General features: G+C 44.3%; 1 protein-coding gene across 1 annotated transcript in view; it reads right to left on the bottom strand.

Annotated features, from left to right (window-relative positions):
• The window catches only part of LOC309808856 (forkhead-associated domain-containing protein 1-like), a gene marked incomplete at both ends in the record, with an annotated part of 88,483 nt that extends 69,751 nt beyond the window's left edge, over positions 1–18,732 (bottom strand). The window contains one exon of the mRNA XM_082629435.1: positions 18,640–18,732. Within this exon, the coding sequence (XP_082485561.1) occupies positions 18,640–18,732 (93 nt within the window). The remainder of the gene's footprint in view (positions 1–18,639) is intronic.
• Between the last annotated feature and the right edge of the window lie 8,219 nt (positions 18,733–26,951).

Genomic DNA, 26,951 nt, shown 5'->3' with positions numbered 1-26,951 from the left:
CTTTCATAGAGAGTACTTGGACTTAGAAATCTATACTAATGTCCCACCATATAATTATAACCAATAGCTTTTATTAATAATAGCTTATAGTATATGAATAGATAATAATATAACTGCATATATTAGTAGAATATATTAATGACACATTATGTGTAATTACACAAATGTCAGGAAATTTGCTAAGTGCTTTACTGCATTATCCCGTTTCATCTTCACAATAATTCAAAGGGATACTTCCTCATTTCAAAAAAAATTTAATTTTTTATTGAAGTCTAGTTGATTTACAATGTTGTGTTAGTTTCAGGTGTACAGCAAAGTGATTCAGTTATACATATATATAATATCTATTCTTTTTCAGGTTCTTTTCTATCACAGGTTACTGCAAGATATTGAATATAGTTCCCTGTGCTGTACAGTAGGTCCGATAGTTACTCATTTCTTAGATGAGGAAACTGAGGCATAGAACGATTAAGTGTGCCCACAGTCAGCCACTTTGACTTGCTTGGCTTGTTCCCAGGTTTGCCTGATTCAAATGACTGTGCCTTTACCCACTTTTCAAATTCCTACGACACACTTTGGCACTTAAAATACTGAAACACAAGAAGAAAGCAGGAGTAGCTCTATTAATTTCAGGCAGAGCCAACTTCAGAGGAAGGAAAGTTATCAGGGATAAAGAGAGGCGATACATAGTGATAAAGGGGTCGATTCTCCAAGCAGACATAACAGTCCTTCATTGTATGTACCCAACAATAGAGCATCAAAGTATGGAAGGCAAAAACTGATAGGACTGCAAGGAGAAGCAGATGAATCCATCATGGTAGCTGGAGACCTCAACAGCCCTCTGTCAGTGACGGGCAGACCCACCAGGCAGAAAATTAGGAAGAATGAAGTTGAACTGAACAGCACTACCATCATCTGGATCTAACTGGCAACCACACAGCTTCATCCCACAGCAACAAAACACACATCCTTCTCAAGCTCCCATGGAACATTCATGAAGCAGACCACATTCCAGGCCACAAAATATACCTCAACAAATGTAAAAGAATAGAAATTATGCAAAGTACGTTTTCAGAACACAACGGAATTAGGCTAGAAACCAATACCAGAAAGACAGCTGGAAAATACCCAAATATTTTCAGATTAAACAACACACCTCTAAATAACAGATGGGTCAAGGAGGGAGTCTCATGGGAAATAAAAATTTATCTTGAGCTAAATGAAAATGAAAATACAACCTATGAAAATTTGCAAGATGCAGTGAAAGCAGTGCTTGGAGGGAAGTTTATGGCATTGAAGGCATACATTTGAAAAGATCTAAGCTTCCACCTTATGAAACTAGAGAAAGAAGAGCAATATAAGCCTACCACAAGCACAAGAAAAGAAGCAATGAATGAAATAAAAAGCAGGAAAACAAGAGAGAAAAGTCAGCAAAATAAAGAGCTGTTTGGTTTTTTTTTTTTTTTTTTTGTAAAGATCAATAAAATTGACAAACCTCTAGCAGGATAACCAAGAAAAAAAGAGAGAAGATACAAATTACTCAAATCAGAAATGAGGGCTTCCCTGGTGGCGCAGTTGTTGAGAATCCGCCTGCCGATGCAGGGGACACGGGTTCGTGCCCCGGTCTGGGAAAATCCCACATGCCGCAGAGCAGCTAGGCCCATGAGCCATGGCCGCTGAGCCTGCGCGTCTGGAGCCTGCGCTCCACAACAGGAGAGGCCACAACAGTGAGAGGCCCGCGTACCGCAAAAAAAAAAAAAAAAAAAGAAATGAAAGCGATGGCATCACTACTGATCTCATGGACACTGAAGGGATACTAAAGGAATATTATGAATAATTCTATGCCCACAGATTTTATAAGTTAATGAAGTGGACCATTTCCTTGAAAGACACAATCTACTGAAACTCACACAAGGAGAAATAAATACTCTGAATAGACTCATATCTAGTAAAGAATTTGAATCAATAATGAATAACCTTCCAAAATGGAAAGCACCAGGCCTGGATGGGTTCACTGGTCAACTCTATCAAACATTAAGGAAAGAATGATCCCAGTTCTCAATAATCTCTTCCAGAAAATAGAAGAAGAGAGAACACTTCCCAGCTCATTCTGTGAGGCCAAGCTTATTCTAATAGCAAAACCAGATAAAGATATTGCAAAACAGGAAAATTGCAGACCAATACCTCCCATGAACATAGATGCAAAATCCTCAACAAAATATTAGCAAATTGAATCCAGTGATGTATAAAAAGACTTCTACACCACAGTCAAGTGGGATTTATTCCAGGTATGCAAGGCTGGTTCAACATTTGGAAATCAATTAATGTAATCCATCACATCAACAGCGTAGAAAAGAGAAATCGCATTATCATAACAGTAGATGCAAAAAGAGCATTTGACAAAATTAAACACCATCCATGATAAACTAACAAACCACCAAACCACCACAACAACTCTTGGCAAATTAGCGATGGAGGGGAACTTCCTCAACCTGATAAAGTACATCTATAAAAACCCTAAAGCTAACGTCATATTTAATGGTGAGAAACTAGAAACTTTCCAATTAAGATCAGGAATAAGGTGAAGATGTCCCCTTTCACCACGCATTTTCAACATTGTACTGTATGTCCTAGCTAATGCAACAAGGCAAGAAAAGAGAATAAAAGATAGATTGGGAAGGAAAAAGAAATCTTCTTTGGTGAGGTGTTTGTTCAGATCTTTTGCCCATTTTGCAGATGGCATGATTGTCTATGCAGAAAATCCCAAAGAACCGACAGAAAGCCCTCCTGGAACTAATGAGCAATTGTACCCAGGTTGCAGAATACATGATTAATATACAAAAGTCAATTGCTTTCCTATATACCAACAATGAACAAGTGGAATATGAAATTAAAAACACAACACCATTTACATTAGCACCAAAAAAAAAAAAACTGAAGTACTTAGGAATAAATCTAACAAAATACTTAGCTATATGAAGAGGTATCTGAAGAAAACTACAAAATGTTGATGAAAGAAATCAAAGTAGTCTAAATAAATGAAGAGATATTTCATGTTTATTTGAAATTCCTTAATGATGTATGATGTTTAACATCTTTTCATATGCTTATTTGACATCTGTAGATTTTCTTTGGTGAGGTGTCTGTTGAGCTCTTTTGCCCATTTTTAAGTTGGGTTGTTTGGTTTCTTATTGTTGATTTTTAAGACTCATTTATATTGTTTATTTATTTATTTTATTGAAATGTAGTCGATTTACAATGTTGTATTAATTTCTGCTGTACAGCAAAGTGATTCAGTTATACATATATATACATTCTTTTTAAAATATTCTTTTCCATTATGCTTTATCACAGGATATTGAATATAGTTCCCTGTGCTCTACAGTAGGACCTTGTTGTTTCTCCATCCTGGATGTAACAGCTCACATCTGCTAACCTCAACCCCCCACTCCATCTCTCCCTCAACCCCCTCCCCCTTGGCAACCACAGTCTGTTCTCTATATCCATGAAGACTCATTTATTTTGGATACATGCTTACAGCATCTTTCTTCATAACTGCCAAAAACTGGAAGCAACCAAGATGTCCTTTAAAAGGTAAATGGATAGACAAATTGTGGTACATCCATACAATGAAATACTAGTGATAAAAATAAATGAGTTATCAAATAACAAAAAAGACATGGAGGAATCTTAAATGCATATTGCTTAGTGAAAGAACCTAGTCTGAAAAGGTTACATACCATATGATTCCAACTGTATTAAATTCTGGAAAAAGTAAAACTATAAGGAGAGTAAAAGATCAGTGCTTGCCAGGGGCACGGGGGCTCTGGGGCTCAGAATGAAGAGGAGGGGCACAGAGGATTTCAGGGCAGTGAAAATATTTTTTATGATACTGTAATGGTGGATACTTGTCACTATACATTTGTCAAAAGGAAAGAACGTACAACGCAAAGAGTGAACCCTAATGTAAACTATGGACTTAGTTAATAATAGCATATCAATATTGGTTCATCAGTTGTAACAAATGTACCGCACTAATGCATGATGTTAATAATAGGGGAAACTGTGTGTATTGGAGGGGTGGATATATGGGAACTCTCTCTATTCTCTGCTCAATTTCCTGTAAACCTAAAACTGTTCAAAAAATAAAGTATTTAAAAAAATGAAAACACATTAGTTCTTTGGAAAATGTCACCCACATCATCTTCATCACCATTGCCATTGATCTTTGTGTCCTTTGAACCTTTGATAACCCATGAATGAGAGAAATTCTGTGTGTTACATTTTGTTTGTCTCTTGCCAGGCTTCACTGCTTTCAGTTCCTCAAAACCTGTCAAGCCATTATTAAGAAATCAAAGCAAGCAGGAAGTTTTAAATGACTCCACAAATTTGGGTGAGCCTCTACCACATGTTAGGCCAGGAGACAGCTTCCTAGTATGGCCCTATAATATCACTCGCTCCCTTTACTTGGAAAATTGCTAAATGCTGCTACTGTACAGACGCCCTGCTGCTAATACAGACTGACTCTATAAGCCCCAGCCTACTGAGCTGTCCAACTATGAGATGAACTGTTATTTATTTATTATTATTTTTATTATTATCCTTATCATCCTCTAACATATTTTGAGGGCTTCCTGTGAACTGGGCCCTGCTGAAGCATTTTGTGTGCATTTTTATCATTTAATCTGCATGACAGCCCTAAACAGGGTCTCTATTATTATCTCCATCTTAGAGATGAAGAAGCTGAGACTCAAAAGGTGAAGTGAGAGGACAGCATTACCTTGATACCAAACCCAGACAAAGACACTACAAGAAAACTACAGACCAATATCTCTTATGAACACTGATACCACAATCCTCAACAAAATAGGAGGAAACCGAATTCAACAGTACATTAAAAGGATCATACACTATGACCAAGTGGGATTTATTCTTGGAATGCAGACTTGATGGTTCAACATATGAAAATTAATCCACGTAATACATCACATTAACAGAAAGAAGGAAAAAAATGATCATCTCGATTGATGTACAAAAAGCATTTGACAAAATGCAACACTCTTTCATGATAAAAGCACTCAACAAACAGGGAATAGAGGGAAATTACCTCAACATAATAAAGGTCAAATATGAAAGGCCCACAGGTAGCATCATACTCAAAGGTGAAAGACTGAAAGCTTTTCCTCTAATTTCAAGAATAAGATAAGGATACCTGCTTTTGCCACTTCTATTCAACAAAGTACTGGAAGTCCTAGCCAGAGCAATTAGGCAAGACAAAGAAATAAAGGCATCCAAATTCGAAAGGAAGAAGTAAAATTATCTCTGTTCACAGGCAACATGATCTTACATGTACAAAATCCTAAAGAGTCCATGAAAAACCACAACCCTCCTAGAACTAATAAATAACATTCACTAGCAAAATCGTAGGACACAAAATCAACACACAAACATCAGTTGTGTTTCTATATGCTCACAATGAACAATCTGAAAAGGAAGTTAAGAAAATAATTTCATTTACAATAGCATCAAAATGAATAACATATTTTGGGATAAATTTAACCAAGGTGGTAAAAGATGTGTACACTGAAAACTACAAAGTGCTGCTGAAAGAAATTAAAGACACAAATAAATGGAAAGACACCCTGTATTCGTGGGTTGGAAGACTTAAGATGGTTAAGATGTCATTACTACACAGCAGGATCTACAGATTCAAAATCCCAACAGCAGTTTTGGCAGAAATAGAAAAATCCATCCTAAAATTCATATGGAATCTCAGTGGGCCCCAAATAGCCAAAATAATCTTGAGAAAGAAAAGCAAAGCTGGAGGTCTCACACTTCCTGATTTCAAAACTTACTGCATACAAAGGTACAGTAATCAAAACAGTGTGATACTGACATAAGGTCAGGCACATAGGCCAATAGAATAGAATAGAGAGCACAGAAATAAAACTTTGCATGTATGGTCCAATGATTTTTGACAAGGGTGCCAAGATTATTCAATGGGGAAAGAGCAGTATTTTCAACAAATGATGCTGGGAAAGACTGCAAAAGAATTAAGTTGAACTCTTACCTTACACCATGTATAAAAATTAACTCAAAGTGGATCAAAGGCTTAAACATAGTCTAAAACTATAAAACTTTTAGAGGAAAGCACAGGAGGAAAGCTTTATGACATTGGATTTGGCAATGCATTATTGGATATGATACCAAAAGCATAGGCAGCAAAAGTAAAAATAGATAAATTCAACTATATCAAAAATTAAAACTTCAGTGAATCAAAGGACACAATAAACAGGGTGAAAGGCCATCTAGAGAATGGGAGAAAATAGTTGCAAAACACAAATCTGAAAAAGGGTTAATATGAAGAATATATAGAGAACTATAACTCAACAACAACAACAAAAAAGAACCCCCAAATAACTTGATCAAATATGGGCATAGAACTGGAATAGACATTTCTCCAAAGAAGATATATAAATGTCCAACAAGCATATAAAAAGATGCTCAACATTACTAGTCATTAGGGAAATTCAAATCAAAACCACAGTGAGATACCACCTCATACCCATTAGGATGGCTACTATCAAAACCAAACAAACAGCAACAGAAAATAACAAGTGTTGGCAAGGATGTAGAGTAGGGGAACACTTATGCACCGCTGAGAATGTAAAATGGTGCAGCTGATATGGAAAACAGTAGAGCGGCTTCTCAAACAATTTAGAATAAAATTATCATATGATCCAGCAAGTCCACTTCTGGGTATATACCCCAAAGAATTGAAAGCAGGAACTTAAAGAGTTATTTGTACACTCATGTTTATAGTAGCATTATTCACAATTGCCAAAAGGTGGAAGCCACCCAAGTGCCCACTGACTGATGATTGGATAAGCAAAATGTGGTCCATCCATACAGTGGAATATTATTCAGTGTAGGAGGAAGGAAATTCTGACACATGCTACAACATGGATGAACCGTGAGGACATTATGTGAAATAAGTGTCACAAAAAGGCAAATTTTGTATGATTCCACTGTGTGAGGTACATAAAGTAGTCAAGCTCATAGAAACAAAATAGAACGGGGGTTGCCAGGAGCTGGGGAAGCGGAAACGGGGAATTGTTCTTTAATGGGTACAGTTTCAGTTTTGCAAGATGAAAAATTCTGAGGCTGGTTGCACAACAATGTGAATAACTTACAACTACTGATCTGTACACTTAAAAGTGGTTAAGACGGTAAACTTTATAGGTATTTTACCATGATTTAAAAAATGGCTAAGATGAAGGGACTCACTCAACATCAGGATGCTGGCACAGGGCAATGTCAGGGTTTGAACCCAAGGCTAATTCCAAAACTTGTACCTTTGATTTGTACCCTGTGATTTTCAGAGTAGAGAGTGATTTAATAATGAGAGAGGAGACAGGCAGGACCTAATATACAAAACAAGTGCATTTTTTAAGGCTCCTGCATTGAAAATGTCTTTAAAAAGTATATAGTGAGTCCATAAAATATTGAGACGTTTAAACTTCTATTAACAATGACCATCTGCTCTGATGACCCCTGTGCTTTAAGGAAGCCTCCTCAGGAAGCTGACTTAGTTATGACATTGCCCTGAGGTTCACTGACATTGTCGCTGAGGTTCGACGTGTACCTGGAACCGTCCTTTGGAGCTAGGTTTCAACCTTGCATCACCTGGCACTGGGAAGCCCCATCTCAGACCATAACCTCCCACTCCCGGCCTTCCTTATCCTCTGTCTCGTCCTCTCCTTGAGTCACGTAGCCTTTGCTCCCTGTTTGCTCCCTATGGGTAATGCCCTATACTCACCCAGCCTGGGCCCTGCTCAAGCTCACCAGCTCCTTCAAGTCCATCCCGGCCCCTAAACCCTCCTGCCACCCTCACACTTCTATCCTGAGGCTGGCCTAGTGCCCTTTGGGCCCCCCAGCCAGCAGGTCCCTGCTCTCAGGCTTTTCATTCTACTTTGACAACAGCCTCCTAGGTCTTCACCTCCTGCACCTGCCTGCATCCTCTGTCTGCTTCTCCCGACCCTCCTCCATCCCTTTACACGGCGCCTTCTGCCCAGCAGGCCCACCTGTGCGGCTACATCCATGGGCTGATGGGCTCCTTGTGTCTGGTTTCTTGTTGGGTTTGGCCAATGGAGGGGTTAGATATCAGAGCAGGGAGGAGAGAGCTTGGGGTACTTACTCCCCTGGCTTCCATTCTCTGGGGCCACACAGCTTCCCTCAGAGGACTCTACCCAGCCCTCGGGGTCTCCGGGTCCCAGGAAATGCCCCTGCCCCTCACCCCTCAGCTCTGGGGGTGGGAACAGTCCTCACTCATACTAGCTCTGGGCCCTGCACTATCCTTTGAGGTTTCTCTGAGCCCTGCCCACTCCCTATGGAGTCCCTTCAGGAAACTCCCCTCCATCACTCCACACCCCTTTGAATGTGCCTTCAGCTCCCTGCCAGGACCTGGACTTCCCAGGCATGGAGAAGCTCCTAGATGGGACCTTCAAGGCTTCTCCTAGCTGCCAAGGGCCTCTGGGTGGTCCTGCCTTCATCCCACCCTGGTCTGGTCCCTCTCCTCAACCATCTCCTCTTCTGCATCCTCACCTTGACAGTGTAACTTCCGTCTAACCTGTGAACATGCTCACCACCCCCTCGGCCTGGAAACACCGCCTCTTCCCCCTTCCTTTCCTTTATTGTCAAATGGCTTCAAGAGGTTCCTCTCCCGCTGGGTCCTCAACCCACTGCCATTGCCCTCGGGGGCCTCCTCGGGCTCTCGGCCTCCCTGTGACATGTGACACAGTTGTCAGAGAGAGGCACGTGGCCTGGTGGTTCAGGGGTTGGGGGAGCAGGGCAACGTGGTGGTTATTAGACTGGGCTCGAGTCCAGCTCTCCTACTTCCTAGCAGGGTGACCTTGGGCAAGTGATACCTCAGCTTCCTCATCTGTAAGGTAACAAAAGGACAGTCTTATAAGCTACTGGTGATGTATAAATGATATAATACATACAAAAGCACTTAGAAGAGAACATAGGGCAAATGGGAAATGTTCTCTATTATGAGCAAGAGGATGGGCTCTGGAGTTAGAAAGCCTTGAGTTCAAGTCCCACCTCTGCTACCTTCCAGCTGTGCAGCCTGGGGCACGGTTCTTTGCTTCTCTTTGGTTGCTCCCTGAGCAGCAAAAATGAGTTTGATAAGCTGGGCTTCGTAGGATTGACAAAAGGTACTGCTTGGTGACATGTTCAAAGGAGTGGGATAACATTTTTGAAATTAACTTGTGTGTGTGTGTTTGTGTGTGTGTGTGTGTGTGTGTTTTATCTATTTCTTTTAACCTTTTGGTTCTAGGCTATCCCATCCCCCAGCCCCATCCCCCCACTGCCTCCAGAAAGGGATGTAGTGCAGAAATAGTAAAAAAAAAAAATGGGGTTTTCAAAAGAATAAGGATATGAGGAAACGGCCAGGCGCTGGTGAGACGACGAGTCTGGGATTGGAAGGAAAGAAGAAGCTTCTCTGCTTCCCCGTCAGCTGGATCCTTCCTCCCCGGTCTCCCCGGGAGAGCCCTGTGGACCGGCAAGGCCTCAGGAGAGGCTGGTCCTGAAATCAGACTGCCCGAGCGTGGTGCCCAGTGCCCCAGCCTCCCTCTGTGACCTCAGGCAGGATACTCAGCCTATCTGTGCCTCAACGCCCTCATCTGTAAAGTGGGGCAAACAACACTAACCTCCTAAGGATGAAATGAGTTAATACACTCGAAAGTGCCCAGAACAGTACCTGGCACAAAGCAAGCTGTCTCTGTGATGAATACCCTCAGCCTGGAAGCAGCTCTCTGGCTCCCTCACCTCTCTGACTGCTTCCAGGTCTCCACGCCGGGCTCCTCTCCCCTCAAATGTCCGTTTCCTCCGCACTCTGTCCATGCGCTGGGGCCACTGTGCCACCCCGTCGATTCGCAGGTGTGTATTTCCAACCCCTGGCTCATCTCCAGGCCCCAAACTGCCTGGCTGCTTCCGGGATGTTGAGGTGCTCACTCAACCAGTCCTGCTTCCTGCCCTCTTGGTAACGGTATTATCACCTGCCAGCTCATCCAGCCATCTTTCTCCGTGGCCTGTGGCATTGATCCTACTGATTCTTCCAGAAAGCTCTCAGACCAGTCCCAAAGCAACGGTCCAGTCAGGTGGTAGTATTAATGTGGTGGGCAGAATGGTCTCCCAAAGATGCCCATGCCCTGATCCCCAGAACCTGGGAATATGCTCCATGACGTGGCCAAAGGGACTGTGCCGATGTCAAGGTTACTAATCAGTGCTCTTAAAAGAGGGAGACTAAGGACTTCCCTGGTGTTGCAGTGGTTAAGAATCCGCCTGCCAATGCAAGAGACACGGGTTCGAGCCCTGGTCCGGGAAGATCCCACATGCCATGGAGCAACGAAGCCCGTGTGCCACAACTACTGAGCCTGCGCTCCAGAGCCCACGAGCCACAACTACTGAGCCCACGTGCCACAACTACTGAATCTGCGTGCCTAGAGCCCGTGCTCTACAACAAGAAAAGCCACTGCAATGAGAAGCCCGTGCACCGCAACAAAGAGTAACCCTCGCTCGCTGCAACTAGAGAAAGCCTGTGCTCAGCAACGAAGACCAAACCCAGCCAAAAACTTTTTAAAAATTTTTTAAAAAGTGGGAGACTATCCTGGGTTATCCGGGTGGGACTAATTGAACTCCACCAGTCCTTATAAGCAGAGAACTTACTCTGGCTGGATTGGAGAGATAAGTGGTGTTTCTTGCTGGGCCCCCACTTAACAGCCCCAATGCTCCTCTTCCTGGGAAAGCACCAGGTCAACGTTTCCTCTTTACCCAAATCGCCCCCTAGATGGCGCCACCTCAGTCTGTTGCATGAATGAGGATCAGGAGAACATTGATCTCACATTTCACTGACAACCCCCATTCTGGATTCCACAGGGTGGAATTTCCCTAGCTTACTCAATTATCTTGTTATCTCAGTTAACTGAGAATTTCCAATTTAGATATTAGATGTTCCCAAAGCTAAATTTACACTCAAAAAGTGAAGCTTCTGTTTTTAGAAGCTTGAGTCAGCTCAGTCTGAAACTCAGCCTCACCTCCCCCGTCTAGCTGTGTGATTTGGGCCAGTTCCTTAACCTTTCTGAGTCCCATGTCCATGTCATCAAATGAGGATAATAATGATAATAGTAGTTCTCACCTTCACAGGATTTGTTTTGAGGATATAATTCTGTAAATATATATACAGAACATACATAGATGATGTATAAAGCCATGTGAGATACAGTAAGTAGTCCATAAATGTATGCTGTAGCTATTTGTATTATGTATGCTATTCAAAAGATTATGATCGAAAATTTCTTTCATCTCACATCCATCAGAATGGCTACTATAAAAAAAAAAAAAGGGAAGGGCTTCCCTGGTGGTGCAGTGGTTGGGAGTCTGCCTGCCGATGCAGGGGACACGGGTTCGTGCCCCGGTCTGGGAGGATCCCACATGCCGCGGAGCGGCTGGGCCCGTGAGCCATGGCCGCTGAGCCTGCACGTCCGGAGCCTGGGCTCCGCAACGGGAGAGGCCACAACAGTGAGAGGCCTGCGTACTGCAAAAAAAAAAAAAAAAAAAAAAAAAAAGGAAATAACAAGTGTTGGTGAGGACGCAGGGCAAGTGGAACCCTTGTGCCCTGTTGTGAGAATGTAACTTGGTGCAGCCACTATGGAAAACAGCATGGCAGTTCCTCAAACAATTAAAAATAAAATTATCATATGATCCAGCAAGTCTACTTTTGGGTATATATCCCAAAGAACTGAAAGCAGGGCCTTGAAGAGATATTTATACACCCATGTTCATAGCATTGTTTGCAACAGCCAAAAGATGGAAACAACCCAAGTGTCCATCAGTAGATGAATGAATAAACAAAATGTGGTGAATCCACACAATGGAATATTATTCAGCCTTAAAAAAGGAAGGAAATTCGGACACATGCTACAGCATGGATGAACATGGACATTATACTCAGTGAAAGCATATTATACTCAGTGAAAGAAGCCAGTCATGAAAAGACAAATACTGTTATGATTCTACTTATATGAGATACCCAGAGTAGCCAAGGTCATAGAGACAGAAAGCAGAACGGTGGTTGCTGGGGGCTGGGATGGGGGGACAAGGGGAGTTGTTGTTTCATGGGTGCAGTTTCAGTTCTGCAAGATTCAAAGAGTTCTGGAGATGGATGGGGGTGATGGCTGCACAACAGTGTGAATATATTTAATGCCACTGCACTGCACACTTAATAAAAGTGGTTAAGATGGTAAATTTTATGTTATGCATATCTTACCACAATAAAAAAAAATGAGAAAAATGAGATCACGATCTAGCCCTTTCCTCTGAACATTTTCCTCTTGGAAGCCCTCCATCTGCTGGTGAGAAACTAGTCCCATCAATTGCTGTGGTGGGTACTGACCAATGAAACCAGCTGCCAGTTCCCAAACAGGGGACAAAACATTCCCTTAGGACTGGTGAGACCAAACAGGTGAACCCCCAGAGCAAGGAGCACTTGGGGAGAAGCCAAGGGTGAGGTGGGGGTGAGGGGGGAGGATGGGAGCACGACCCAGGCAGGAGGACAAGCGCGATGCAGATGGGGAGCCAGCAAGTTCACCCTCCCAGGCCTGTTTCATTCCGTGGATTTCCCCACAGAGAGTCCACCTGTCACCTTCTGTCTCAAAATGCAGGTGTTCGCTTAGAATAACAGAAATGTAAATTAAAATGACACAGGTACCATACTTCACCCCGTAGATCAGTGAAGATCCAATGGGGGGTCAGCACCCTAGGCTGGGGAGGGAGTGGGAGACGGGCGTCCACTGCTGGCAGGACACCACATCCGGAAACCTCTGGTGGGCAATTTGGCCATGCCCATCAGAGCTACAGCTGTATGTGTCCTTTGACAGAGCAGACATACCTGCACGTCCGTGAAATGATGCAAATAATAGGAGAATCCCAGCAGCCTTGTTTAATAATAATAAACAAGATTATGGTGTAGGCTCTGGTTCTTTTCTGAGAGGGAGCCCAGAACTGGCAGGGGCCAGGAAAAGGGACGAGAGTCATCCGGCTGGATGGGATCTGGGGTGTGTGTATGAGATCAGTCTGGCTTCACGACCCTCAGATCCCACGCTAGAAGGGCTGACACAGGCTGGAGAGATGGCTCCACCCATGAGAAAGGAGATGGCTGGCAGGACACTGATCACCGAGGGTGAGGGGTGGACACCAGCATTTCATCCCCCTGTCATGTCTGTTCTTTCTTTTTCTCTTCCATCTCCACCCTCGTAGCTGCAGCCCTGCGCTGACTTGGGCTGTCCTAGAGCTCAGTCTTCTAGGGATCCTGGGACTTCCCCAGGGTGGGACTGAGGGAGTCCCTGGGGAGGGGTAGGGTCAGTCAGCCCTTCATTGTTTACCCTTCGCTTCTCTTTTCCTCAAAACAAAGTTTATTGAAAGAATACACACACACACACACACACACACACACACACACAAGCAGGAGTTCTGCTGATCAAGAACGGAGAGGGAGGGAGCACTGATGGTGGGGTTCTCAAAGTGTGGTCCTGGAGCCAACTCCAGGGGACTCCATTCCCCCCACCTGAACCTGGGGAGCATATAAATGTGAAGATTCCTGGGCCTTACCCCAAACCCACTGGGTCAGAATGCCTAGGAGTTCATGTTGAACAACCACTCTTAAACATACGGAAAATCCAACAACCACTGGCTTTGGTGTTTCTTCATTCTGGAAGAACTGAGTCCCTTTCTCAGCAGAGTTTAAATAACAGCCACATCCAACTCTAAAGATTACAGTTTACAAGGCACAACAAATCATATAAATTATAACTTGCAAGGTTTAGCTGTGAAATGAGCAAGGCTGAGGCTTTTGAGCCATGTAAAATGGGAGAGGGGAGATTGTGAATAGAGCTCCTGATGGCTCGCCTGCACACAGCAGCTGGGATGTTCACTGGCAGGTCTCCCCCTTGTTTACAATCCTTCAAGCCTTCTTCCCACTGCTTTTCAGATAAAGATCCAAACCCTTATGGTGACATGAAGGAGGCCGACTTGTCCCTTAGCCCTCCTCCTTCCCACTCTGACTTCTGGACGCCCTGGTTTTCTCTCAGTCCCTTGGGTTCACAATATGCTCTTCCACCTCAGGGCCCTTGCACATGCCATTCCCTTCTCCTATTGTCTAGTTAAGTCCTCCTTGTCTTCCATATTCCTTTCCTTTACAGCCCCAATGTTGGAATGGAATTAGTCACAGCTTTGTGGGATCATTTGACTTATTTCTCTCTCTCCTGGCAGCTTCCTGATGTCAGGGACCATGTCCAGTTCTGCCATCACTGTACCCCTAGACTTGGCTCGGTGCTGAGGCTCTGGGTAAATACTGGGCAATGAATGAGTGATAGCAACAGTTATCACTGTTGACTATAAACACTTCTCACTAGCCTGGCTATAAACAGGCTTCCTATTGCCTTAGGGAACCAAACTCCTTACAGGATATAGAAAAAAGTCTGGAAGGTAAAACCCTGCAAATATCAATATTGATATTTCCCTGAGCCAAATGATTACAAGTGACTTTTATTTTCTTCCTTATATTTTCCTTTCTCCCAATTTTTAAAAACAAGAAGCATGTAACTACCTTCCATTATCGGAAAGAGTAAATGATGTCGAAATACTACGATACCAATAGTCAAAACAACATGTCAGCCTTGCTGATGAGTAGAAATCTTTAGAAGCATGACTGCCTATTCTTTAGGATTGATCCAAGCAAATAAAACAATCTTTTTTATTTGCTAGATGTAACCTCTGGGTAAATGCAATGATGACTTTTTAGTAATATAAATCCCTGAATTTTTTTTTTTTTTTTTTTTTTTTTTTCGGTACGCGGGCCTCTCACTGTTGTGGCCTCTCCCGTTGCAGAGCTCAGGCTCCGGACACGCTGGCTCAGCGGCCATGGCTCACGGGCCCAGCCGCTCCGCGGCATGTGGGATATTCCCGGAACGGGCACGAACCCGTGTCCCTTGCATCGGCAGGCGGAATCTCAACCACTTCGCCACCAGGGAAGCCTAGTGACGTATTTCTTAAGCTAAGTCCGAGGAGCAGTAAGCAGTGAATTATTTATATACAATGAACGCAACTCAATTTCTGTCTAGTTAATAACTGTCCTCATTAGTTCCCTTTTCCAAATGGCTTATTAATGTCAGTGGATCCTCATCTCAACCCTGTGCACCTCTGAGGATTCTTCTCAGTCTCTGTTTTAGGAGACCATAATAATGATCATTGTGTCATTCACTGAGCACCACATGCCAGGCTCTTTATATGCATTTCTCACTTAATCCTCAGAATAACCCTGTGAGGTAAGAGGTTTACAGACAGGGAAAAGGAGCTCAGAGTGATTAAGTAATTTGGTTGAAGTCACTCAGCCACAAAGTAGCCTAATGAGACTCAAACCCAGCTCTGTCTATCTCCAAAGCCTGTGCTTTTAAAAATTACTACAGTTTTCTAATATCATAGTCCGGTTCAAAACAGAGATCTCTGTCTCTACTTTAGCCAGACAGGAAATAAAACTACCCCAAATCTATGCCTTGTTAGGATAAAGAAGAAACTACAGTTCTTCTTCTTCTTCTTTTTCCTCCCACTTTGCACACTGAACAGATGTTCTGTGTCCTTGAAGGGAGACCATATCATGGAGGAGAATCTCACGGGGACGTTCATGGAGTTATCTTTAAATCTGTTGCGTTTACAATAAACATTCTCAGAAAACTAGGAATAAAGGGGGAAATTTCTCACTTCCTAAGAACATGTATAAATACCCTACAGCTAACCTCGTACTTAACGGTTAAAGACTGACTTTTTTCCCCTAAGGTCAGGAACAAGTGAATATAAGGATTTATACACTGCTCTTGTTCAGCAGAGTCCTGGAAGTCTTAACCAGGGAAATAAAGCAAGGAAAAGAAGATTCAAGGCATTCACATCTCCTTTTCTGAAAGGAGAAATAAAATTGTTCTTATTTGCAGATGACATGATTGTTTATGTATAAAATCCCAAGAAATCTACAAAAGCCCTTATATAAGAAAGTGCAGTTAAGGTTCCAAGATACCAAGAAGCATACAAAAATCAACTGTATTTCTATATACTGTCAATGAACATGTGGACACCAAAATTAAAAATATAATACCATTTACAATCACTCAAAAAAAAAAAAGAGAGATATACTTAAGTGTAAATCTAACAAAACATGTTCAGGACTCGTATGCTGAAAACTACAAAACACTCATGAGAGACACTGAATAAATGGAGAAATATACCATGATCATGAATTGGAAGACAATGTAGGAGTATATCAATTATTCTCACATTGTTATATAGGATTAAACACAATTCCAATCAAAATTACAGCATGATATTTTGTATATACAGACAGGCTTACACTAAAATGTAAATGGAAAGGCAAAGGAACTAGAATAGGTTAAAAATTTTTTTTAAAGAAAAGTGGGAGGAATCACACTACCTGATTTAAGAGTTACATAGCGACAGTAATCAAGGCTATCTCATAATGGTAGATCCATTATGACAAATAGATCCATGAAACATAATAGGGAACTAAGAAGTAGCCCCCATAGAAAGTATGGCCAGATTATTTTTGACAAACTTGCAAAAGCAATTCAATGGAGAAAGGATAGTCTTTTCAACAAATGGTTCTGGAACAACTAAATATCCACATGCAAGAAAAATGAACTTTGATCTAAATCTCACATCATAAACGACAGTGAACCCAAAATGGTTCATAGATTTAAACATAAAAGTATAAAACACTTAGAAGAAAACATAAGAGAAAATCCTCAGGGTCAGGGACCTTGTGGCATGTTCTTAGACATGACACTAAAAGCATGATCTATAAAAGAAAAAATAACTACCTGGACTTCATCAAAAGTTAAAGCTTTTGCTCTGTGAAATACTCTGCTAAGAGAATGAAAAGACAAGCTACGGATGGGAGAAAATATTTGCAAACCATCTATCTGACAAGGGACTCATATCTAAAATACAGAAAGAATTCTCAAAACTCAATGGTAAAAAAATTAACAATTCGATTAGAAATACTTAAAAGATATGAAGAGATATTTCACTGAAGAGGATATGCAGAAGGCAAACACGTACATGAAAAGACATTTAACATCACTATCGATTTGGGAAATGCAAGTTAAGACTATGATGAGATACCACTACACACTTACTAAAACAGCTAAAATGAAAAACAGTGTTTAGGCTAATTGCTGGTGAGGATGTATCTCACACATTGCTGGTGGAAATGAAAAATGGTACAGCCACGCTGGATAAGCCTGGCAGTTTCTTTACAAACCGAATCTATATAAACACATATGTTAATCCATGCAATCATACTCCTGAGCATTTATCACAGAGAAATAAAAACTTATGTTCACACAAAAACCTGTACACAAATGTTTATGGTACATTTATTTGTAATAGCCCCAAATGGAAACAAAATGTCCTTCAAAAAGTGAATGGTTAAACATAGGTGATACGTCCATACCGTGGACTATTACTCAGCAATAAAAGAACAAGCTAATAACCTAAATGGATGTCAAGGGCATTACAATGACTAAAAAAAAAAAAAAAAAAATCAATCGCAAAGGTCATAGATAAATGATGAAAATTATAGAGACGGAGAACAGATTAGTGGTTTTCGGAGCGTGGGGACGATGGTGGGAGGAGGAATTGTGACTATAAAAGGAGCATCTCAAGGGACATCTCTGATGATGGAATACTCCTATATCCTGAGGGCCACACCCAAATCCACACATGGTAAAATGGCACAGGACTCCACACATGCTTCGTGCCATTCTCTCTACCATTTGTGCATCTATAATTATTTCAAAATAAAGTTTAAAAAACTCTGTTGAGTGAAGTCTGAGAGTGGTCTGCCTTTCACAGTCCTAAAGGGATTCCATTGCATTTCTCTTTCTGCTTCAATATTTTAATCCCTTTCAAAATGTTAAAAGGCTCAAAGCCACTGTTTTTATAATTCCTTACTTACAATTTCTTCCAACTTCCTTGGCTGTCAATGAGCTGGGACTGTGGACCAAGCCACAGCTAATTCAGAGAATGGAATGAAATGAAGTGAGAGAGCACTGAGGCCATGCCCAGGGCTTACCCTGATTTACTACTTGGAGGTACGTGGGCGGGGGAGGGCTCTGAGGGGCCCATAGTCTCCAGAAGCTCTGGAAAGGGCGAGAGGCCATTGCTCAAGCTGGGCACTTCAGGTGGCCGTGGCTGCCACACGCGGAGCAGGTGAAGGTCAAGCATCAGCTCTAAGCCCACCTTCCAAACCACGCCATCAGGGTGGGACACTGCAGACACAGTCAGCAAAGGACACAGGGCCCATCACACTTTGCACTGTGCTCATTCTTACCACATGTGCCAGGGAGACCCAGCACATGCCGGGATTGGTTATTGGTGGCACACCGAGGAAGGCTGGGACTGTTAGCCAGAGGCTGTGCTTTACAAGAGACTGGAGTCCACAGAACAGTAAGGACTTTTGGTGGTGTGAGAGGTAGGGAGGGTCGGGGACTGGCTAGGAAGAGGTCTTACCTCTAAAACAAGGTCTGAATTTTCATGCCTTCCAATCGTAGTGCTTTTATTCAGGACAAAATAGCCTTCTGCACTCTTTAGATAGGCTTTCATATTCTCTGCTTTCCCTATAAAAGGTTTTCAGAAAACAATTTTGTTAGAAAAATACAGTCCTCTAATTATTCAATGTCATATTTAGAATGAATGGAATACACCATAATGTCCACAGGAGAAGTCAGCAGAGGTAGGAGTGGATAGCTGGATTTAACAATGATCACAATGATAATTCTGCACATTTTTAAGACTGTCCTTTTAACAGTGATAGCCGGCATAGATGAGCTTGCTTCTGATCACAAGAGGACATCCTTTATGTAACTCAGAGCACAAACAAGCAATAGCAAAAAAAAAAAAACCAAACAAATCTGAATTCCACTGATAACCGCTCTCCACCTCCCATTAAGTTTAGTTTGGGGTTAGTTATCTGACAGAATCAAATACTCAGTGTTACTAACCCACCACTTACTAGCTCTGTGACTCTGAGTGAGTTACTTATTCTCTCTCTATGCCTCTGTTTCCTCATCTGTAAAATGGGGCTAATGATACTCTGTATCCCAAAGAGTTTTGTGAGGATTAAATGTGAAGCATCTAGAATGGTGATTGCTACACTAAACACCCATTTGTCCTACTGTGATTGTGACTGTTATTAATCTTGGGCTTCTGAACTTTGACTCAAGAAACTCCAACTTCTACAGAGCTTCTTAAAGTGTGGAAGAGTCAGTCATCAAGGAAATGGGAATTAGAAGATACTTTCTTTTTAAGTCACCGCATTCCTTCATATATTTAGGTTGAAAAAAAAAATGATTTCCAAAGACAAAATATCAAGATTATAGCTTGGCTGTACGGTCAAGACTCTGTACGTATCTTTTGCTGGCATTTTATTAGGAAAATGTCAAACACACAGAAAAGTTGAAAGAAGTGGATGGTGAACTTGTATAGAACCACCACTCAGATTCTACAATCAACATTTTGTTCTATTTGCTTTATCACATATCTACCCATCTATACATTTTATATTTTAATGCATTTCAAAGTAAACCCTATACATGTTTTTAAATTTTATTTATTTATTTTTGGCTGTGTTGGGTCTTCGTTCCTGTGCGAGGGCTTTCTCTAGTTGTGGCAAGCGGGGGCCACTCTTCATCACGGTGCACGGGCCTCTCACTATCGCGGCCTCTCATGTTGTGGAGCACAGGCTCCAGATGCGCAGGCTCAGTAGTTGTGGCTTGCGGGCCTAGCTGCTCCGCGGCACGTGGGATCTTCCCAGACCAGGGCTCGAACCCATGTCCCCTGTATTAGCAGGCAGATTCTCAACCACTGCGCCACCAGGGAAGCCCTATACATGTTTTTTATTTTTTATTTATTTATTTATTTATTTATTTTAATTATTTTTTTTTTTTGCGTTACGCGTGCCTCTCACTGTTGTGGCCTCTCCCGTTGCGGAGCACAGGCTCAGGACGCACAGGCTCAGAGGCCATGGCTCACGGGCCCAGCCGCTCTGCAGCATGTGGGATCCTCCAAGACCGGGGCACGAACCCGTGTCCCCTGCATCGGCAGGCGGACTCTCAACCACTGTGCCACCAGGGAAGCCCATATATACATGTTTTTTAAAACATAAAAATTTCAGTGACTTCAGCTGGTTCCAAGATATTGATGATAATTCACATGATATTTGAATTCTGATCCATCTCAGTGCCATGTCAAAGATAGCCTCTTTTCTTTTTTTTCCTTTTTTTTTTTTTTGGCTCTGTTGGGTCTTCGTTGCTGCATGCGGGCTTTCTCTAGTTGCGGTGAGCGGAGGCTACTCTTCCTCACAGTGCGCAGGCTCCTCATTGTGGTGGCTTCTCCTGTTGTGGAGCATGGGCTCCTGGTGTGCAGGCTTCAGTAGTTGAAGCACGTGGGCTCAGTAGTTGCGGCACTAGGGCCCTAGTTGTGGCTCGCTGGCTCTAGAGTGCAGGCTCAGTAGTTGTGGTGCACTGGCTTAGTTGCTCCGAGGCATGTGGGATCTTCCTGGACCAGGGCTCGAACCCGTGTCCCCTGCATTGGCAGGTGGATTCTTAACCGCTGAGCCACCAGGAAAGTCCCCAAAGTCTCTTTTCAACTGAAAGGTCACTGAAGTGTGAAGTTGTTAAACTGTGGATAAAAACAAAAATCTCTAGGTCTGACCGTAGAGGGTCTCCTGTCTGGCTCTGCTTTCCATCAACATCTCCATCATCATTCCATCACTGAATCCCTACTAAGTGCCAGGCACTGGGCTATCCTTTTACACACATGGCCTCTTTTCATCCTCAGAACCACCCTGCGAGGCAGGTGTCAGTATTGTCCCGCTTTACAAATGAGGAAACTGAGACTCAGAGAAGTTAAGGTCACCCAGTAGTAAGTGTGTGACAACTCTGGGCCTTTGCATGTAACCAGTGTACAAACCTCCATTGCTGCTGGTGGGGCAGAGTAGGGGTGGGGGAATTGCACTGTCTGCTGACACTTGGCACATGTAATAAAAGAAAGTCCTTGAAACCAGCATTCTATCCTCTGAAAGGAAGACGAGACCCTACCTGGGGGTAAGAGAAATAAAAATAAGCAGCATAGTTTATATTTGTAAACTTTGAGGCCTGTGGATGTCCCACAAATATTGATGCTTTCAGATAATGAGAAATACATTTGATTAAGTTCGCTGTCATGTATACAGGGGAAAAGACATTTCCTCTTCCCAAAGAACCATGCTCTGCTGCCTTCAGTTATTAATCTTCAATTGCAGAGGACCATGTTAGCACGTAACACATTCAAGTCTAATTAAGCTAAAATGGAAACTTCCAAGAAATGTCTCTTCTGCAGGAAAACCACAGGAAAAGCCACTAATCTAAAACTTAAACTTGGATTATGCACATATTTGTTTTTTAGCTCTCACCCCAGACGTCCCCAAGGCTGGGGTCTTCTCTCTGCTCAGACGTCCCCACTCGGGGCAACCACCTGACCACTCTGGCTAAAGGCACCCTCAGTCATGTTATTCCCCTGCTAGTTTTCCCCTGCTGTGTTTCCTTCCTTGTACTTATCATTCTCTGACATGTTCTTGTTCCTTTCTTTAGTTATGCTTGCTGTTGGTTTCTCTTTCACTAACATATATGTTCCTGGAAAACCAGAACTGTGTTCATTTTGTTCAGAAGCAATTCTTCATGGGTATGTTGTGTTTGTACCCATCTTCAGAGCAAAGGCATTGAAAGATTTTGTCCTGCACTCACTTTCCGAGGATGCTTGTATGGCAAACAGCTTGGGAGGATAGAGGTAATGTTTCTAATAAAGATAACGGCTCCTTCTGGGGCAAAAGTTGGGCAGGTTTGCTAGCAGCCCCTTTCAAAGATTGCAGTTTCCTGAGTTTGGAGTTCCTTACCTGGGACACAGACCCACTGTGCGCACAGCATCCACACTGGCTGCTCTGCACCACCCCGAGGGACTTTCAGGGCAACAGGAACCAATGCGCATATGCAGCTCTGCTGCCTGTTATGTCGGCTGTGCTGTGAGTAATCAAGTTCTTTGTTTCTGGCCCAGGAGTCTCTTGTCTTCTGCCAGGAACTATAAGCTGGGCAGGCTAACTTACTAACTTTCAAACAGGGTCAAATGTCAGACCCTTTGCAGTTCCTGCCAGTTCTGTGCATTACCCCTTCTCCAGGGTAGGGGGCGGCGGGGGGGCAGAACCTGACACATAGTAGGTGCTTGGGAAACACTTGCTGAGTGAATGAAAATACAAAGGGCACCTCAAAGCAAGTCAGTACAGCCAGCTGGCTAGGAAGCTTTGATAGTAACTACCTTTCATTTTTCCTGTCAGTATCTAGCTTAGATGACTCCTTGGAAAACCTAAATTCTATCTCTTTAGCTTTTGGATTGGACAATATTTCTCCACCTTCATTTTGCCCTGTGCATCACTTCCTTGCGTGAAAACACTGTCAAAGTAATTTGAATGTGTGGAGCTCTGTGAATTCGTTCTTACTCAGTGCCATGGAGCACCAGCCACAGGAAAGAGCAAAAGGGCTTCAGTCATCTGCGTTCCCCCGACCACTTTGGATGGCTCAGAATTGGGCTATAGGAGCAAACTTTCTTTTGAGGTTTACAGTGGCCTCAAAGTTCCTTAAAGAAGGGGAGTTCAGGTAAGGGGCGGGTGTGTGTGTGTGTGTGTGTCTCTGACCATTGGGTGGGTGTTGTCCATAAATCAGGGGAAACAGGGGTTCCTCTCTTAATCCCAGCTATACCCACAGGACATCCAAGAGCTGGTGCCCAGGAGAGGCTTAAAGCTCCCGTGCCGCCTCCCTTGGGGGGCGAGGTAGGGGCTGCACTTAGGAAGGAACGGCTGGTGTTGGGGCACCTTTTCTGGGGTGCTCCTGGCGACCCGAGCCTGGATCAGAGAGTTCGGACTCGGCTGGCGCCGGGTCCCCTGCCTATCCCAACACCCTTGACCTCGCAGGGCTGGCCTCCTCCGGCCCAGGTTTCCGCCCGCCGCCTCCTCGCGCGCCGCTCTCACCTGGCCAGAGGAAGAAGCCCACGCCTCGTCCTCTGCCAAGAAGCCCTGACCTCCGCCCTGCCGCCCTCCCGCGGAGTCTCCAGGCGACAGCCCGCAGCCCGCGCGCCCGCCCGGCCTGTGTATGAACGTCGCCACGGCAACGCCATTCTGACGGCCGAGCTGGGGAGGGGCGTGGCGTGCGCGGCGCCCGAGGATGAGGGGGAGGTGCGCTGGCAGCACCCGGCCAATTACAGCCCGCTGCAGCGCTGCGAACCCTCCCGGACCTGCCCCGTAGAGGTCCCCAGCCCCGTTTCCAGGATCGGGAAACAGGCTCAGTGTTCACAGAAGTAGCTCCAAGTCTTACAGCGGGGAAGGAGCAGACTCGAGAATCCTTCCTACTGACCTTAGCTCTAGGCTCGGTGCGTTGAGGAGGGGGTGGTCAGGCGTGGGAGGGTAATGGAGCTGAACCACGAGAAGCCTGGAGGTTAGTCCCCCCGTCCCACCCGAATCTCTAGTTCTCTCTGTTGTGGAGGAGAAAACAGAGTAAGCTGGGGGACCATCACTTCTGGGGATGGGGGTGGAGATGGGAGATAGGTGCGGTGGAAGGAACACTTCTGAAAGAATGGAAGATTCTCCCACGTGCTAGGGAAGGGGTATTTACAAGCCCACAACCTTACTGTTCCTGTCCTTCCCTGTCAAAACTCGCGTTTATTCATTCATGTGTTCTTTACTTCTACAAACATCACCTGAGTCCCTACAAGGTCAGACGGTGGCCCCAGTGTTGACCTGGATCAGATCCTTAAGAAACCCCCCCGCACTCCCCATGGGCACGGGGCTGGGGGGATGGAGCGTGTGGAGAAGACATGCAAATGCTATCTCCCCTCACCCCATGTCACCTCTTTTCAGATCAGCCCCTTCTGTCTGGGAGCAGAACAGCCCCGCTGACTACCTACAGAATGCCTCATTTCCCTGCCAGGAAATGACTGACAAGGTGCCCCAAGACAAACTCAAAATATTCATCTGAGAAAGATGAAAGATGGCAGACTCCACTCTAGTCAATTAGAAGAAGATATACGAGAGAAAAATCATGGAAATCGATATGGGATGGAATATATGGTAAAGATGCTCCCACATGCCTAGAGGCTCTTGGAAATGCACATTCCCTGGCACAGACCTCAGAGATTCTGATTAAGCAGCTCTGGAGCATGGTCCAGGAATGAATTTGTTGCATTCTTGCAAATTCCTTGTGCATTTGTTAAAAGCTTGGCAAAACCTCAGGACTTATTCAAACCTGCAGTTGAATCGCAGAGCCCTCCCAGCACTTGTGCCTAGAAATATTTTCCAGGCCCTCAGTCAGCCTGGAAGGTTCTGCCTGGGTTAGTTCCCTTCGACCAGAAAGACCTTAGGAATGTATGAGGAGTGACCACAGAGGCCGGGGCCCTGAGTGGTAACTTCAGAGGAACAGAGAGGGTCAGGCTCAACTCTCCAGGCACATTTCTGCCTCAGGGCCTTTGCAGTTAATGTTTCTTCTCCCTACAGGGCAATTCCCCCAGGGATCTCCTTCAGCTCCTTTAGATTTTTACTCAAATATCACCCTATTTAAAATGGTCTTGGAATTCCCTGGCGGTCCAGTGTTTAGGACTCGGTGCTTTCACTGCCTGGTTCGATCCCTGGTCGATCCTGCAAGCCCCATGATGCCACCCAAAAAAACAAAACAAAAAACACCCCCCAAAAAACATGAAGAACAAAACAAACACCTCACTCTATTGCTCTTCCCTTCATCTTACCACTCCTCTAACATGCTATTTATTTAGTTTCCTTCTCTTATTTTTTGTCAGTCTCCTCACTCCCAACTCCCCCCTGCCCCCCAACTTAAGCTCCATGAGGGCAGGGATTTCTTTTCTCTTTTGTTCACTGCTGTATCACCAGTACCTAGAACAGTGCCTGAATGAACGAATGAGTGAATGAACAGGGCCAACCCTTGCCACCCGCCCACAGCCTTGCCTCCTACTCTTGAGCTGCTGAGCTGAACTGTCCTTACCCCAGGACCTAGGCTTCTGTAGCCTTGGCCCTCCCCAGCCCCACCCCCATCTCCATGCTTGTCTTCAGTCTCATCAACATGAGCACAGAATGCAACCCTGCTCACTGTCAGTCAGACCCTATGGAGCCCATCCAGGCCAGCCTGGAGCCGGAGCTGCCCATGGCCCCCTGATAGGCTTGGGAGAGCATCTGTTACCATTAGTCCATCTCTCGATGAGGAAATACTAAACAGAGAACAAAGCTGACATTCAGGCTCACTGGAGCAGAAATTGCCAAATCTTGATTGGATCCTGCCGCTCCCCACAGGATGCCACAGTCATCTGAAAGGGTGTGTGAAAGTCTAAAAACCCAGTTCAATGTCATCCACTTAAATTTCAAAAACAGAAACTAAAATACCCCAATAACTCATGGCTTTATCATAGCATGTCCTGGGCTGAGTGAGAGTTGTACTTTGCGATGATAGGGTGATCAAAATACTGCACCTGGGGAATTCCCTGGCGGTCCACTGGTTCGGACTTGGTGCTTTCACTGCCATGGCCCGGGTTCAATCCCTGGTGGGGAAATTAAGATCCCGCAAGCCACACGGCATGGCCAAAAAAAAAAAAGAGGTTTCTAGCTTATATGGGCTCCTTGGTGATGCCTGTAATCAATCAATCTTATTGAGCTCTGGGTGGCTACCAAGGCTGTACTGTATCTCCATCAACATCAGGATGTTGGTGTCTGAAAGGCCTGGGTCCATGTCCCAGCTTTGTCATTCCCAGCTGTCCTCCTAATACTGGAGCGAGTGATGTTAACTCCGGGCTTTCCACCCACAGGGCACTGTCCCAGTCCTTCCTGTAGATCATCTCATTTAATCCTCACCATAACCTGGGGCAGTAGGTGTGTCTGAAACACCTGGAACAGGGAGCTCTGCAGAGAAACGCTCAAAAATGTCGTGATGGGTATTATTTCTATCACATCACTCCCACTTGAACAGGAAAATAAGGCTCAAGAGACATGGAGGTATGTGACCAAGGTGACACAGCCAGAAAAGGATTTGAATCTAGATGACTGTGCTGGGAAGGTATTTTCCCCGGGGACCACAGGTGACAGTTGTCACAGCCACGAGACACCCATGCTCACCACCTGCTTTCCCTCAGCCCTGAACAATCTGGGCTTCTGGCTGTCCTGAAGTTTGGGCAGTGCCTGCAGCAAGAGGGGGAGGGAGCTGAGGCCAAGAGGACGTAGCTGGGGCTTGCCAGGGACCTCTCCTGCCACCCACTGGGCTTCTTTCCTGCAGGACCTCTGCCCCATAAAATCTCATTGGGCCGCAGTTACCTTCCCTGGGCTGTCCTTGACTGGGAGAGCCCATTCACTGTGCCCCCTCCCCAGATCTGCTTGTTGTCCCCTGCATTCCAACAAGAAATGAATGCTGGCCTCCTGCCTGGAAGAGGTAGGGAGCTTGCCCAGCCTTTAAGGGGTAAGAGAGAGCCAGGGAAAGAGCTAGAACAGGAGAAAGGGAGTGTAAAAGAGAGAGAGAGCGCTCGAAGATCAGGAAGTAGCTAAGCTGTTGAGTAGGTGTCAGATGGGAGAGCAAAGGGCCATTGGAGGCTCCACAGTCCATTCATAACCTGACGCTATGGGCTAAGGAAATGCAGGTTTTTATACACACACACACACACAGGTTCACAAAAATAAATTCAAACCACAAAATCACAGCTGGTCACTGAGGCCTTCTGCAGCCGTGCTCACCCCCTTCCCCTGTCAG

This window comes from Mesoplodon mirus, assembly GCF_964341445.2.
Source record: "Mesoplodon mirus genome assembly, chromosome: 7".
Taxonomy (NCBI): Eukaryota; Metazoa; Chordata; class Mammalia; order Artiodactyla; family Ziphiidae; genus Mesoplodon; species Mesoplodon mirus.
Note: the sequence above shows the minus strand (reverse complement) of the source record. Positions and strands in the feature narration are given on the sequence as shown.